The sequence below is a fragment of the Bemisia tabaci genome, chromosome 1 (genome assembly GCF_918797505.1).
Source record: "Bemisia tabaci chromosome 1, PGI_BMITA_v3".
NCBI lineage: Eukaryota > Metazoa > Arthropoda > Insecta > Hemiptera > Aleyrodidae > Bemisia > Bemisia tabaci.
The window spans coordinates 57571418-57586338 of NC_092793.1; the positions used below are offsets into that span (position 1 = coordinate 57571418).

The 14921-nt window shown below is 40.9% G+C and overlaps 1 protein-coding gene across 3 annotated transcripts in view; it reads left to right on the forward strand.

Annotated features, from left to right (window-relative positions):
• pico (ras-associated and pleckstrin homology domains-containing protein pico) overlaps positions 1 to 14921 on the forward strand; it is a 198687-nt gene that overhangs the window by 81147 nt on the left and 102619 nt on the right. For 2 of the 3 annotated variants that reach the window (XM_072304221.1, XM_019060131.2), the window contains one exon: positions 13047 to 13175. In XM_072304221.1, coding sequence (XP_072160322.1) covers positions 13056 to 13175 — 120 coding nt within the window. In that variant the 5' untranslated portion in view covers positions 13047 to 13055. Of the gene's footprint in view, positions 1 to 12859; positions 13176 to 14921 lie in introns of those variants that run through there. The other variant, XM_019060133.2, reaches the window with a different exon arrangement.

Below are 14921 nucleotides of genomic sequence, written 5' to 3' on the forward strand. Positions count from 1 at the left end.
GATTTATTGCGGCTTCGTTGGGACGCCGATGTATGATATCGGCAGCACATCAAACAGTGTTGAGGAATGTCTGGGGACTGACCTCAGTTTGCACGGAGATTATGTTGTGTTAGGTGACTGCTGAGCGATGTTTGTTTAAAGTAAGAAAATAAGCCGGAGTGGATGATTATGTCTCTTCCCGAGGATTTTTGTTAGAATAGTATCGCCCCTTAATTGCTAGAAATTCATTCAAATTTTGAGCAATGCAGAATTTTTACTACGAGAAATTGAAAAATTGCCCCTAAAACTAGCGTCGAATGTCAGTACCTATCGCAATAGTGGGCAATATTCTATGAATAGGAACATTTCGGTCGAACGGCCAGAAGATCATAATTCATTTTATACCACGAAGAAATGCGTTTAAAAGGGGGCCTAAATTTGTCCAAAATCGCTATCACGGGTAATTAACAAGGAACATTGGCTGTACAAGTAATGCAGAGGGCAAGAATTTGGTACATACAACCTAGCGCGCCTTATTTCAATGGTTATTGATAAAGGTTGCGTGGAAGAGATAGTGAGCCGAGTTGTTAGAACTTTCTCTCAACTGTTGTCTCAAATGTTTAATTAATTTCTCTCAACTCGTCGGAAAATGTAGCCCGATGGTACTACCAATTTTCCTGATCATCCTCTTTACCAATTTTTTAAAAGATCCAACTTAGGTCACTTAATAAGATTTCATTTTAAGAAATCCTAAGAAAGACAAAGGCGTACGCCGCCTTCAACTTCACTTGATACTGCCCGCTTTGCCGTGCTGTTAGTTTAGTTGCCCAGTGGAGCGGAACCCGACCCTGAGGTTGTTTTAAACAATTTTCATGCCTTCTAATTTGCTTTTTATCTAAGGAAATATGGCAACATATGTAGGCTCATACGACGTTTTTCCTCCGCATGGCAGCTTTGGCAACGGGCGCATGGAACGTTGACGCCGTGTTTCGCACGTGCTCGTATCGCGACTGATCGTGGCGTTGACGTGAACGACGGACGTGCAAATGTATTGAAACACGCGATTACAAGGCGAGCTCGGAACTGACGATAAGCTCTTCTCCGTGTTCATCGTCAACCCGGTGGAATTTTCGGGACTCGGAGACTGATTTGTCCTGGGATGATTACTAAAATTCATAGGCAAAGCGAAAATGGAGGGATCCTATTGGTTAATGAGCGCGGTCGCAATGGACACTGGAGATAATTGAATAAGTAACAGCAACCCGTGAGGTACCCTATACGTATAGCCTGTAGTTCGTCCATCATTTTCCTCCTCAGTCCACAACAAATACTCGTAAAACTAACAGGATCGCCGCATTCTCCAGGGTTGCCACAGTCAGGGAGTACCGAGAAAACCGGAAAATGTCAGGGAAAACCGGGAAATGTCAGGGAAAATGACGAAAACGTCAGGAAAAAATTGTTAAATTACCTCTATTTGCTTTCTTGAGTGCAAATACTAAGTTGTCACTGGACTTTTCTGAAAGCTTGTAAAAATCATCGGATCCCTTCCGCCAGGAACACTTATTTTCAACGCAATTCCTGGATTATGCAACAGCCCCATTTTAAGTTCATATTCGTTCCTCTTCCCCTTAAAAGTGACAAACTCATCGTCTATCCCGTCCTCGTTCACCAACGAAAAATTATCCAGCATCTATTATGCATTTATAAGCATTTTCAGGTTCTTACAGTCACAAAATCCTACCAATAAAACATTCCCAGTTAAGTTTCAAAGCGACGATTTTACCGGGGAAATCACATTACGAAAGTCACTAATGAGCTACGCGGCGCGAGCCAAGAAAAGCCGCCTGACGCACATTGGAACTAGCTAGTAGAAGAGGTCGGACATGAAATTTTTGACCAAGATTTTAAATTTTGATGTTTATTTTGTCACGGTTTAAATTTCAGTGGATGTTTCTGATAGAAAATTTCACGAAAAAAGCAATGGTACCACTTTCAAATTTTCCATAATTTTGAAGTTATAAGCGTTCAAAGTTTCCAAATTTTGTCCGACCTTTACGATTGACTTGTTCCACTGTGCGACGGTGGCGACGGTCCGACCGGAGGTCGAACTGAGGACATGACAGATGTGGATTAATGCTGGGCATCCGCGCTACCGATGGATGATCGGTTTTCACGCGTTACGTCAAACGAAATTCCATCGACGACTTGTGGACTTCTGGAGGTCCGGTCCAGCGCGACACAGCGGCGCGATGCAAATGATAGCGCAACAAGACGAATCGTGGCGTCTGCATGAGAGACAAGCTCCTCGTACCCCGGGAGCCCCCTCGCTCCCTCACCCCCTCAGTGCCCCCCGACCCCCCCCCCCCCCCTCGTAGGGCTGAGACCACGACTTCTCTCTGAAACGACTCCCAATCCGTGTTCAGGCTGATAAAGCAGCGGTTCCCAAAGTAGCACTTGGTCGGGAGGAGTCCAGAGAGCTCGCACAGGGTTGTAGTTTTCCATGAAAAATAAAATCTTTAAATTTCGTGGGAATATTTCATGAAATTTCAGAAAAATATGATAATTTTGGAAAATCTTTTTCGAATTTAAAAGCAACATTAAATGAAAGGCGACCGGTTTTTGCTTTTTTGTGTTCATGGTGCGTGTTGTATACCCAGCCCCTGAAAATGTGTTGCATATTTTTCATAACTTGAGATGAGGGAGTGTCAACCCCCTGATGGGTTGTGGGAGGACCGAGTTTTGTGGCGGGTAGGCGTCGCAGAGCGCTAAAGAGCGCTGTGAGAGCGACTCTTAGGTGAAATTTTCTGAAATATTTCACGGAACTTGTCAATATTTCATAACTTTCATTTCACCCGCGCAGTCCGTCGCCAAATTCAGTTCGGTAAAATACAGTGTATCAGGGAAATTTGTACACTTTATTTTTTTCTCTCAATTTTCGAAGAGTTTGTTTTGGGAAGTAAGTTAATATATCTAAAAATCTGAAGAAAAGAAACATATATAGTTCCTGTAAAATAAATATTTTATCGGTGGAAATTTGGCAACGTTCTGATTCTCACGCGGCGTTTTCCCTTAGCACGACAGGGTTGCACATCATTTCACCCATCGAGGTTTCAAGTGACTGTCCGTTCCTTTATAATTGGACTGAAATACATGATAATCGATCGGGAGACTAAGAAAACAGGTATCTCAATTGGTTGTTAGTAAGCAGATAAAATCCATCTCCGAAGAGTGTTAAGCAATGAGGCTCATGTCATTAGAGTAAATAATTGGACACGCTTTTTTGTTCTTCTATCTTTCAAAACTAAATAGGTGCAACTCCTCCATCAGATCTGTAGAGATGTGACCATCCGTCTAGCGAAGAGTGGTATTGACGAAAGTTCGCTGTGACATAGCGTCAATCATTTTGGTCATCGGAGATTAAAATGAATATCCAAAGAAAGGAAGGTGCTTTAAGTGAATCTGATTTTCTCCAACGTTGGAATATTCTAAATCAGGGGTTTGGACATGAGACTTTTTCACTAAAAATTAGATGTGACCGGGGGACGGGGGAAGTTAAAATCCTTCAATAATTCCGATAAATTTTGCCTCGTCTGTTTCAAGTTATCTACATTTTGCAGCAAGGAACTACAAGTTTGACAATATTGCTGAGATTCTGCGTTTACAATAAATTCAACTTATTGGACTGCATTTTGCAATTAGGAACTACAATTTCTGGCTCATCCGTAAAAACACAATGTCCATCGGGGAAATTAATTGTACTTGCGTTGTTTATTAACTGAGACAGAAATTGTAGTTCCTGATTGCCAAATGTATACTCCAATTTATCATTGAAATGTACAGGGTAGTAATCTCGGTCGACTGCTAGTTTTAGGTGCATAAGCAGAAACAGGTCAAATTTTTAGGTGAAGATAAAACAAGTTGCAAACTTTTGGCAGCATCGAACGAAATTGTCCGTCTCATCTTAGAAACAATATGTGCGCAATCAGTCTCGTTGTGCAGATACGGATGCGCTTAAAATGAGTATAATACTTATACTTATACTTATACTTATTGCGTACCGCATCTCAGTTGCCTCTCCCTGCTAAAGTCCGAATGATCCGAAGACGCAGCATCACTTCTTTTTCTCCCGTTCCTCAGTCCAACGGGACGGATACTGGACTCCAAAAGGCGGAAAAATACGGAGACTGAGAAACCCTGTGACGAAGATACAAACAAAATTAGATGGAAGATAATGCGAAACAAATATTTCACTCCATCTAATGATTATTTTATCTCGTTTTTATCCCATTCTTGGGCGCGTCGGGCCGGCTCCAGTGCAGCGCCGCGCCGCACATCGGATCAACTCAATGGGAGAGTTCGGACAAAATTTGGAAACTTTAAACGCTTATAACTCCGCTCATACAAAAGTCTGGAATCCAATATTTGTTCCATTGGTTTTCTTGTAAAATTTTCTTCTAGAAACACCCCTTGAAATTTAGAATGTGAGAAAATAAACACGAAAATTCTCAGTTTTAGTAAAAAATTTCATGTCCGACCTCTCTAATTGACTCGATCCACCGTGCGCCGCCGCCGTCGTTGGCTGGGTATAGCGAGTGAGCGGGTGACAATAAAATGCCCATGTCGGATTTAACCACCGCTAGGAATTATCGATTCAGCCTCTCATTTCAGCGTAATCTCCTCTCACTTTGACCATCTTTGGAAAATTGGAGCCGTCGGAGACATGTCGAACTTTAATCCGAGGAAACTCTTTCAACTTTGAGCCATTACCGTACGGAATCGTAATTCTCGGCAAACATCCATTGAATGCGGCCCGGGTGGCGCTAAGCCTCGTACAACTATTTAATCATCTGTGTCCATAATGTTTCGTTCTTTGTGACGTCAGGCAAAATGTGCGTTAAGATTGGAGGGGGGTAGGATGACCACATCATAGCTCAGAGGGGTTATCACTGCAACATTTGGACCAAATAACATACCCAAAACTGAAAATTGGAAAAGCCTGGAGCATGGAGATCCCACGATGTCTACGGATACTGAACATTGTCTAAAGTTGGCTGGAGAATATTCAACGGGAAATTGAGAAAACCACTGTTAAAATTCACCGGTGCTGTTATCAGTTGTACGAACGTTTCAGTTGAAACGGCTATAACATCATTAATGATGCAAATTATTGCTTAAAACTTCGACCCAATCCTCTCGTGAATAGTAGGAAAAGTTCAGCATCGAAAACTGAAAATTATAATTTTGACCCTAAATCAGTTTCTAGCTGCACTGAACAATTTGAACTTTCAATTTTTGAACATTTTGTAAGGCTCAATCACTTCTTCTATAGAGTGACATCACTATTGAACAGGAAAATTAAACCGTTGAATATACCAAGACTGAATCAACTTGCATTCGATTTCGTGTGAGAATTAAATCGCAATCTGCTCATCGCTGTGTCGACATAATTGAAAGGAATGATTTAATTTATTTTCAAATTCCACCCGGCCCTGAAGTCAAATTAAATCTATACCTGTGAACAATTTCTATTGGTGCAGCAATTAATATTAAAAAGGGAAATCATTTCATCAAGGATGAAAACTCGCCAAAAACGTCAGGTTTTCTGTTTAAAAAAAAAAGGTTTGTCTCCAAACCGGGCTTTTTTCCTGTACTTTCCGGTTACGGGTGATCCATTAGAATTGAATCCCTAACTCACGTAGAATTCTAGTTGAGCCAACAGTAATATGCACTGGGAAAAAAACACATTGGATCTTGAGTCGAAACTCATAAAAACATCGACAAGAAAAAATACTCTTGATTCAATCAGATTTAAGCTTAAAACAAGAACCAAGCCTCTTAATTTGAGCGGATTTCCTTTTGATTTAAGCTTAAGTCTGCTTGAATCAAGAGTCATTTTTCTTGTCAATGTTTTCAAGAGTCTGGAATCTAGATCAAATGAGTTTTTTTCCAGTGATTGATTGAAGCATTCGTAATTCTGATCGAGTCAACCTTAAATATTTAATTTCACAACAAAATGGGAACAATACGAGCTAATACCTTAGATTATTTATTTTTATCACTCCCGCAACCAGTGTTCGGCGGTTTTCCATTTCTAAAAAAAATCCTGGAAAAACAATGAGTTTTGAAATATTACTCTTAGATAATAGCTTCCAGGGTCCAGCTCGGAAATTTACTTTCTAACTTTTCCCTTTCTCTGCATCTACTTCCTTCCTGATTTTCTGAAGAGCAAACGTGTACAGAAATACTTCAATTCGGACTTCGTCATCTTGCGAAATGGAGAAAATCGCAAACCCGAGAAGCCGCGAGAAGCAATAAAACCCCGAAAGGCTATTAAACCTCGCATCTCGATCGATGAAACTGTTTGATAAACGGATTAGAGAAACTTTTTGACTCGAGTTCCGGCAACTTTTCCGGAGGAGTACGAGTGAAAAATGGCGAGGATAAGCAGGAAAACTGGGACGGCGGGGAAGGGGGGGGGGGCGAAGTCGAGACGCATGATGGAGAGCAGATGAAGAGAAGACGGGAAGCAAGAAAAAAAGAGGGAGGCGATTCGTTGAACTTTTGAAAGCGAGGAACTTTCGCCTTTCGTCTGGCTCCTCTCGCAGTCTGCCCGTATTGGCTTTCCCCATGACGATTATTAAATGAAGTTAACCGCCCGCTGCGTCCTGGAAATTCGACTCGCATGCACATTGTACACCCTGTCGAGGCGGATGAATGGAACACCCGATCTTCAGAAAAAATACTTTTTTCCCCCCGAGAACGGTGAGATCTGTTTTTTTACGTAGTGGTTGGTACGAATTTGCATAAAAATGTCCCTAGTGCAACACTGGACAGGGTTGCCACAGTCAGGGAATACTGGGAAAACCGGTAAATGCCAGGGAATTTTTAAAAAGCAGGGAACACCTGGAAATTTCAGGGAGAATGACGAAAATGTCTGGGAAAAATCGTCAAATCACTTTCATTTGCTTTACGAGTGGGTTTGGCGTTGCAAGCACCAAATTATGCCTGACAACCATTTATATTTATGTCTTTCTAACAATCTGACACTTGTTCAATTATCAGGGGATTTCATTAAAATGTGTCAATGAATCCGGGAAATGTCTCGAAATTTAATTTTCCGAATTTTGTGGCGACCCTGACTGGAGCATCATTTCAGACAAATTTTAAGGAAAGAGGCAGCGGAAGGTGTTCGAAAGAAGTACACTGGAATCGTATTTTGTTCACCGCAGTAATTGTTTTCTGTCACAGATTTTGTGTTATTTGTGTCACTTTTTTACAACCAATGAGAACGGAGGAGCGATAGAAAGCCTGTCAACAAATGTTAATTGATTCCATAATGTACCTACTATCATTTTGTTCTCTTGGTTCAATTTATTTATCGTTTGCTGCAATGGGCTTTTTATTTCATAATTATTTTAACGTGATCAATTGAATCATTTGTCCTGCCTTATCATTTACTTAGTGTGAGGTCGTGCTTAGCAGTAATGCCAGAGCCAAAACGAATGTAAACTGCTCAGCGAACATGTGGTCTCCAACTTTTTCTGCGAGTCCAGGATGGGAGTGAATGTGAATACAAACGCTTTTACGATTGCCAGATTTGCCCTATTCAACACTTGAATCCAACAAAACATTTACCTTGTCCTGTCGATTTGACAACTATGCGTGAGTACCTCTACGAACGTACGAAAGTCGCAGACTCGCGAGTTGAGGCATGTGCAGTGCATGGCGCTACCGGTCGCATACGCGCGTGCGCGGCTATGCAACGTTCGCGCGTCATTCGCTCGCGTGCCCGCTGACTTTGTTGCCAGATTTTCTGAACAAAATTGTCCTTTAAGATAAGCAGAAACGGTGGGTTTTACCTGTAAGAAAAATTGAAAATTTTAAACATTCTACATTCATCTTAATTATTTAATCACTGTTGTTGTCAGGTGATGCGGTAATGGCAAACCACGCGAAAAATGGAAAGAAGAACAAAAGTCGTTTTACTCAAAGAGCCGTCCATTAATGACATCACACTGGAAAAAAAAACACATTTGATCTGGAGTCCAGACTCTTAAAACATCGACAAGAAAAAGTACTCTTGATTCAATCAGAATCTAGCTTAAATCAAGAATCAAGCCTCTTAATTTAAGCGGATTTCGTTTTGATTCAAGCAAAAATCCGATTGAATCAAGAGTATTTTTTCTTGTCAATGTTTTCAAGAGTCTGGACTCTAGATCCAATGTGTTTTTTTTCCAGTGTGGGCACTTTTACCAATTTATGACCCCTCTTTCCCCCCTAAAGTCAAATCTCTTTTTCGCCTACCGTCATTTCAAGAGGTTTTTGTACCGATTCTTATTAACTACCGTTACCCCCTTATCTCCCCTGGGTATTTGAGGTCATCAATGGACGACCCTATATCAGATAGTGCCTCTAAACAATAATTGTTTCCGTGCCCAGCGTGAAGCATCGCAGAAAACCTCTGAAACCTCTGAAAGATTCAGGATTCAATCCAATGAGGAAGAACGTAAGCAGTCAAGAGTTTTGACCTCAAAAAAGTCAGAATTTGATTTGTCTTCCGAAAATTTCATGAAAAATCAATCATGAGTACAACGATTCTGCACAATAAAATCAGGATAAGAGACGATTTCTTCGAATGAGGAAATCGAGAAAGTATTGAAAACTACTGATACGGATGAAGCAGATCTTAGGATTTTTCCAAAGTAGAATACACCTACCTCCTTGAACAATGTTAACTGTAATGAAGGCAGTGACATTAATCATATCGTTCGACAGGATATGGATTTTTTGCTAACCAACGCACGGAAATTACACAAAATTAAACTGCATGCAGAAAAAAATAGTAAAGATGGAATAAACATAAAAATTGTTTATAGATCATAACAATATATTGAGTCAGGCGTAAATTTTTTACTTTTCCAATGTGGGCATCGTGAAGTCTAAACAATTTTCTGTTTGTGGTTACTCTTCCTGGTAAAAATTGGCGATAGGAGCTGCGTTTCAAAATACCATAGGAGTTCTTATAGCCGACTAAAGAAGGCTATTGAAAATCATATAGTTGGCCGTAGAAGGCTGAGCAAATCATACCTAAACCTATAGCCGGGCTATACGCAGCTATAAAAAAGTATACAGTCGGGCTATAGTTCCTATCGCCGGGCTTTACACTATCGCCATTGGCTATAAAAGGCTATAAGAAATAGTGTAGAAATTCGTGTGCTTTAGAAATCATTAAGTTTGATACGGAACTACCTAATATTTACAAAACACACATTATATTTTCCTTTAAAACATATTTTTTTTCATCAATTAAAATGAGAATAGTCCAAACAGAGTGTGCAAACATTTCAAAATCATGAGTTGAAAAACGCTGACTCCGCGAGATTAAATATTAGAGCCTAACCCAAAGCGGAGCGGCGACGCACTGGCGCCTACAAACCTAACAGGGATACTTCACGCATTGCGCAATGCGTGAAGTATCCCTGTTAGGTTTGTAGGCACCAATGCGCCTTTCGCGCTCTCTGCCCGCCCGCCGCGCCGAAGCGTGCCACGGCGTCTGAAGCATCTATTTCACACCAGAGGTATTGCACAATATCATAAAAAATTGAAGGCGCTCCAACATATTAAGAATGACAGGCATCCTTCAAAAGTACGGAGCTTTCCTCGCAAAATAAATCAAGATACTACGGCACAAAAAGAGATCGGCAGTCCAAAAACTAACTAAGTCCTAGTTTCCGTATTTAGTAACGTTTAGCATAAACTTTATCGTCTGGCTGTTGCTTAATCGCCATCGGCTATAAAAGGCTATAAGAAATTGTACAGCCGGCTACAGAAGCTATTGGAAATCTTACAGCCGGCTTTAGGTCTATAGTATTTTGGAACACACATTCTACTGCCAATTTTTACCAGGGCTTTTTTCCGCTCCAGCAAATGGTGGCCACAGAATGAACCATCGCGCGCACTTGTTGCGGCGTCGTACCTGCAGTGCGGTTCGCGTCTGGAGTGATTGAAGGGGCGGACGGGCGAAAATACTCGTGACGGTAACGAAGTGGTTGAGGAATTAGCGAGACAGGGGCAGGTGCTCATAATAAACGATGGGAGTTACCGGGGGCATAATGAGCGCCGCTAATGCTAATAATGGCTTAATTTGCAGGCCGAGAGCGGCGCGCGGCGGCTAATCACTGCGCAGACGACCACCGCCGATTTACGTCCGTCCAGTCGTAGTCGCGTCACGCGTCACGGCCTCGCCGAACGCTACGCCACGGGAATACGTCCTCTCGAATTTACCGAGAGGAAAAAACCTCGGATATACGCACCAATGGCCCCTTGATCCTTAGCAAGGGCCACAAAAAGCACCCTCTCACGCCAAAATCTCATATTAATTTTGGGTATTCAGTTTCTAAGAAATTCTAATGTTTATTAACCTATCTTTTCCTCTTTTTCTTCTACCTCATCCTTTTTCTCTGCCTTTTATCCTTCTGTTTTTTTCTTCTTCTTTTCCTTCTTTCTTAATTCCTTTTCTTTTCCTCCTTTTTCCTTTTTTCTCTTTTTCTTTTCTTTCTTCTTCTGCTTCTTTTTATTTTTTCTTCTTCCTCTTCTTCTTCTTCTTCTTCTTGTCCTTCTTTTTCTTCTTCGTTTCTTTTTTCTTCTTATTTTTTACTTCTTCTTTTTCTTTTCTTATTTCTTCTCCTTCTTTTCTTACTTTTTCCATTTTTATTTCTTCCCCTTCTTTTCCTTTTTTTTATTTTTATTTCGTCTCCTTTTCCTTCTTCTTTTTCTGCTCCCTCTTTTCCTTCTTCTTTTCTTCTTTTTCTTCTTCTCACTCATTTCTCCTTCTTCTCGCCCTTCTTCTCTACGCAAGCAACTCAACTGCTACAGTGCTACACTCTTAATTGGGTTTTTAAAGGATGCAACTATTCGGCCTCTAAGGCCACGCTAGGAAGTATCTTTTCTCAATGAAGGCGTTTTTTATGCGTCGCACTCTTCATCAAATAATTACGTCAAGCAAACGCACCACCTGCTAATCTGCGTGATGCCACAACCACAGGGTTATTCAATGATGCAACTATTCGGCCTCTGAGGCCACGCTAGGAAGTATCTTTTCCCAATGAAGGCGTTTCTTATGCGTCGTCGTTCTCTACAGTCGCCTGTCGCAACATCACCTTTCAATAATACTTGAGTCTGTTGCCTTGTAAATAATGAGATGTCTCGGAAACTGTGTCTCCGGGCAGCTTTCATGTATCAATTAATTGAAAATACAAAGTTAGTGGGACTAGGCATCAGGTAGAAGGATGAAGGATCCATGTATTGGCAAAAACAGCTTGAATAATGTGATTTTTTGACACTAAATGTGTAATCGGGACCCAAGTTTTTATGTTTTTTGTTTTCAAAGAATGTTTTGGCACATATTAGTTTCATACCAAGGCGTAACACCGCCCCCCATCCCCTCCCCAAACAAAATTTTAAATCCGTAAGTCGATGTCGATGAAAATGAATCGGAGTTGTAAAAACAAGTCGAAATCGACGGTTCATTTATTGAATACACAACCATATCGGCAAGCCAACTGTCATTAGCCCATGATGCTCAGGTAACTGGAGTTGAAGAAATCAATTTTTTGAACGCAGTTGGACTTCAAACCATACCTCCTCACATACTAAGTGCTTCGGTCATCAAAGATTCAGTGATTCTACAAAAAACGAAAAAAGCCATGTAAGCACTCAGGACCCACTATCATCTTGATATGAGTTTCGAAAGAAGTGTGCTTTATCAATTTTTTGCTCAGTTTCTCGCGGCTTCCATGGAATCAAGGTTGCCTTTTTCACTTGATTTTCCTAATATTTTCTCATCAAAAGTAGGAAAAGGTCTCGAATGGTTGGGCAGAATCACGATCAAACCTCTATGCTGTTTCGTCCTGCTTTATTAAGGACACGGATTTTGAACAATTTTGAACTGTTAATTTTCATTTCAAAGGGCCTCGCTTCAAGTATCCCAGTGGCAGGTAGACATTCCCATTCTGCTTGGCTTATTCCCCAAAAACCAGGAATTCGGGAATTTAATGGGCACTCTTTATTTCATCAGTAAAACTCGTTAACTTCGTAAAAAGGAGAAATAACTGGACATAGCATTAACCAGAATTAGCCTAAGGATATTGAACAGGGTGTCTACCGTCTAATTAAGTGTACAAGCTAGAAAAGCGGAAAATATAAGAAAATTTTTATCAGAAAAGAGTAGAAAATTATCAGGAAAATGGATCAAGAAATTCTGAACGTTTCAAGCATTTCCCAAACATTTAATTCATTTAATTAAATTTGTTACTTTTTTTAAATCTGACAAGTGTGGATTTATTCCCGCAGAAAATCAGGATTTTTTTCTTTTCTTTTTTTTATTATTAGCACGAAAAACTAGTCAAATCCAAAATGAAAGTCTAGTAGACACCCTGTTAAACTTTGCCGAATTTACTCTCATTTTTAAATCTGTTTACTAAGCAATACTTAGCAATATCCTGACTTGAAATTTGCAACTATTTATTCGTCAGAGTCTCCGAAAACTTCAGAGGAAGCCTCAAGGCGTAAGGCGTAAGGTCGTTCCGTTCGCTGTTGAAAAGATAAACACGAGAGGAAGTTAAGTAAAATGAAATACAGTTAGGCAGATTCTAGATAAATCCCTACTACCTAACCTGACAACGCCAATAGCATCCATCGCGGGATCCGTATTAGCGTAGGTAGTTGAGTGGTCTTATCGCCGGGTTCGAGCGCGCTACAAACTTAAACCACTTTCGTACACCGGATTCGCCCCGTTAGTTACGCGGTTTTCTCACAAAGAGCAGGGCACGGCGCCCCCCACCATCCATCCCCCACTCGACGGCTATCTCGCCGCTGCTCGAATCAACACCGGCCGGCTCCAGTCGAGGCGAGCGCGCTCGCGACGAGCCATCTCCGTGAATCTTGACGTTTTTTTGTTGTTTTCTCGCGGATTCCTAGATCTGTTTGGTTTTCTTTCCTTCCGCGGATTTTGGTGTCTGTGTGTTTGTATTTGTGCTAATCCTCGTGTTTGTGTGTGTGCTTTGCAGGAGCGAGCGATGGGCACCCCCGAAGACGCGGCCCTGAACTCGGATGCGGAGTCCGATCCCGGATCCGACCTCGAGGACCCTGAGAAACTCCTCGAGACCCTCCTCGGCGAGCTCGGGACCCTGACTGAGGTGAGTTTGTTTGACTATCAATATTTGGGAGAGCTGAGAGTCGTCGAAATATGGGTCGGTTCCTGGTGTTGGAACCGCATGATTTCCGCACTTGCCTTTGTTTGCTGCTCGCGAACAAAGTATCATGAAATTCTATGTCATCAGGAAAAACTAGGAATATAATACTGCCGTGCTAAGGAAAAACACCGTATGAACCTTCAGGCGTTGCCAAATTTCTTTTTATAAAAGTCGAATTTTCTGTTAAACTTTTTAACATTTTCCTTCCAAGCGTTCAAATAATTTTGTTCGGCATTTCACCTAAAGGTCCTGAAATTTTCATGGAACAGACCTTTCTAACATTTTCCTTCCAAGCGTTCAAATAATTTTGTTCGGTATTTCACTTAAGGGTCCTGAAATTTCCAAAGAACAATATTCCTAACGTTCCTTATTAATAAACATTTTATCGAAGGAAAACTGGCAGCTCTCGAATGTTCATACGGCGTCCTTACTTAGCACGGCAGTATAGGTCATGGATCAGGATTCTGAATGCGTCAAGCGTTTTGCAACTACCTGCAGTTTAGCACATGCACAAGTGAAACATTTGATTTAATTTCGCAAAATGCGTTGGTTCGTGAAATTAACGAATGTCACTTTAATTGTGCAAAAAATCAGGAAATACCATTTAAAATATTAGGAAAAGTCAGGAAACTATCAGATGAAATCCTAGCAGGCGCCCTGAATCAATTTGTATTGGTTAAAGTGTGGCATTGAAATGGGCTTAATTTTAACCATTTCCAAAGAATAAGTACAAATTCTAAAAGGGGTCAAGCCAAAGTATTGGAAATTGATTTTTTGGCATTTTCTCATCGATGAAAAATAACTTACCAGCGGGGAAAATATTGCACTTTTTCTCCCCATAAGTAAGAGCTTAGGTGCGCCATAAAATGAGTTTAGAAATTCTGAAACTATAAAAAACTACTGAATCTACTGATAATGACTTCTCACTCAAATTGGCTCCCGATAAGAAGATCAAACCGATGGATAGCACAAATTGAGCTTTTATAAGTAGGACGTTACATAATTAGCTTGTATGTGTAAAAAGTAACCTAATTAGCTTTTACAGGCGAATTATTAAGTTTTTGTCTTGATGAAAACTCGTCAGCTTCGGAAAGGGAACATTTCAAAAATTCAAAATGGCTGAATTTGAGTGGGTTACCCGAAGGTTTGAAAATACTTCACAGCATACCTCATTTGGCTTCTAAAGAACATTCCTAAAACAGTTTTATCCAAGGAAAGCTGATGCTTGACTTCTCACTAGTTTTTTGCCTCACCTGAATAATTGGATCCAGAGATCCAGACTTTTTAGAAAATTCGAAAAGAAAAACATACTCTTGATTCACGCGGATTTTTGCTTGAAGCTAGAGCCCAGCCTCTTAATTTAAGATTTCCTTTTGAATCAAGCAAAAATCCAATTGAATCAAGTATATTTTTTCTTTGGAAATTTTTGAAGAGGCTGGATTCTGGATCCAAGGGACTTGTTCCCAGTGTATTACAATAGTTATTAATTGCCCCTCAAAGACTTATACTGTGTCGCAGCGCGCCGTAGCGGCAGATCTCGTCCCTAGATCGCCCCGAGAAGTCGCGGGATTATCCTCGTGTCGTAACTCCCCGGAATGCACCATGAGCATCACCCACGTGGTTGAAGGCTCGGAGAGTGGCGCTGTGGGTACTGGTAATTAGCCCATTAGTCCGGTTGGCGCCGCGCCG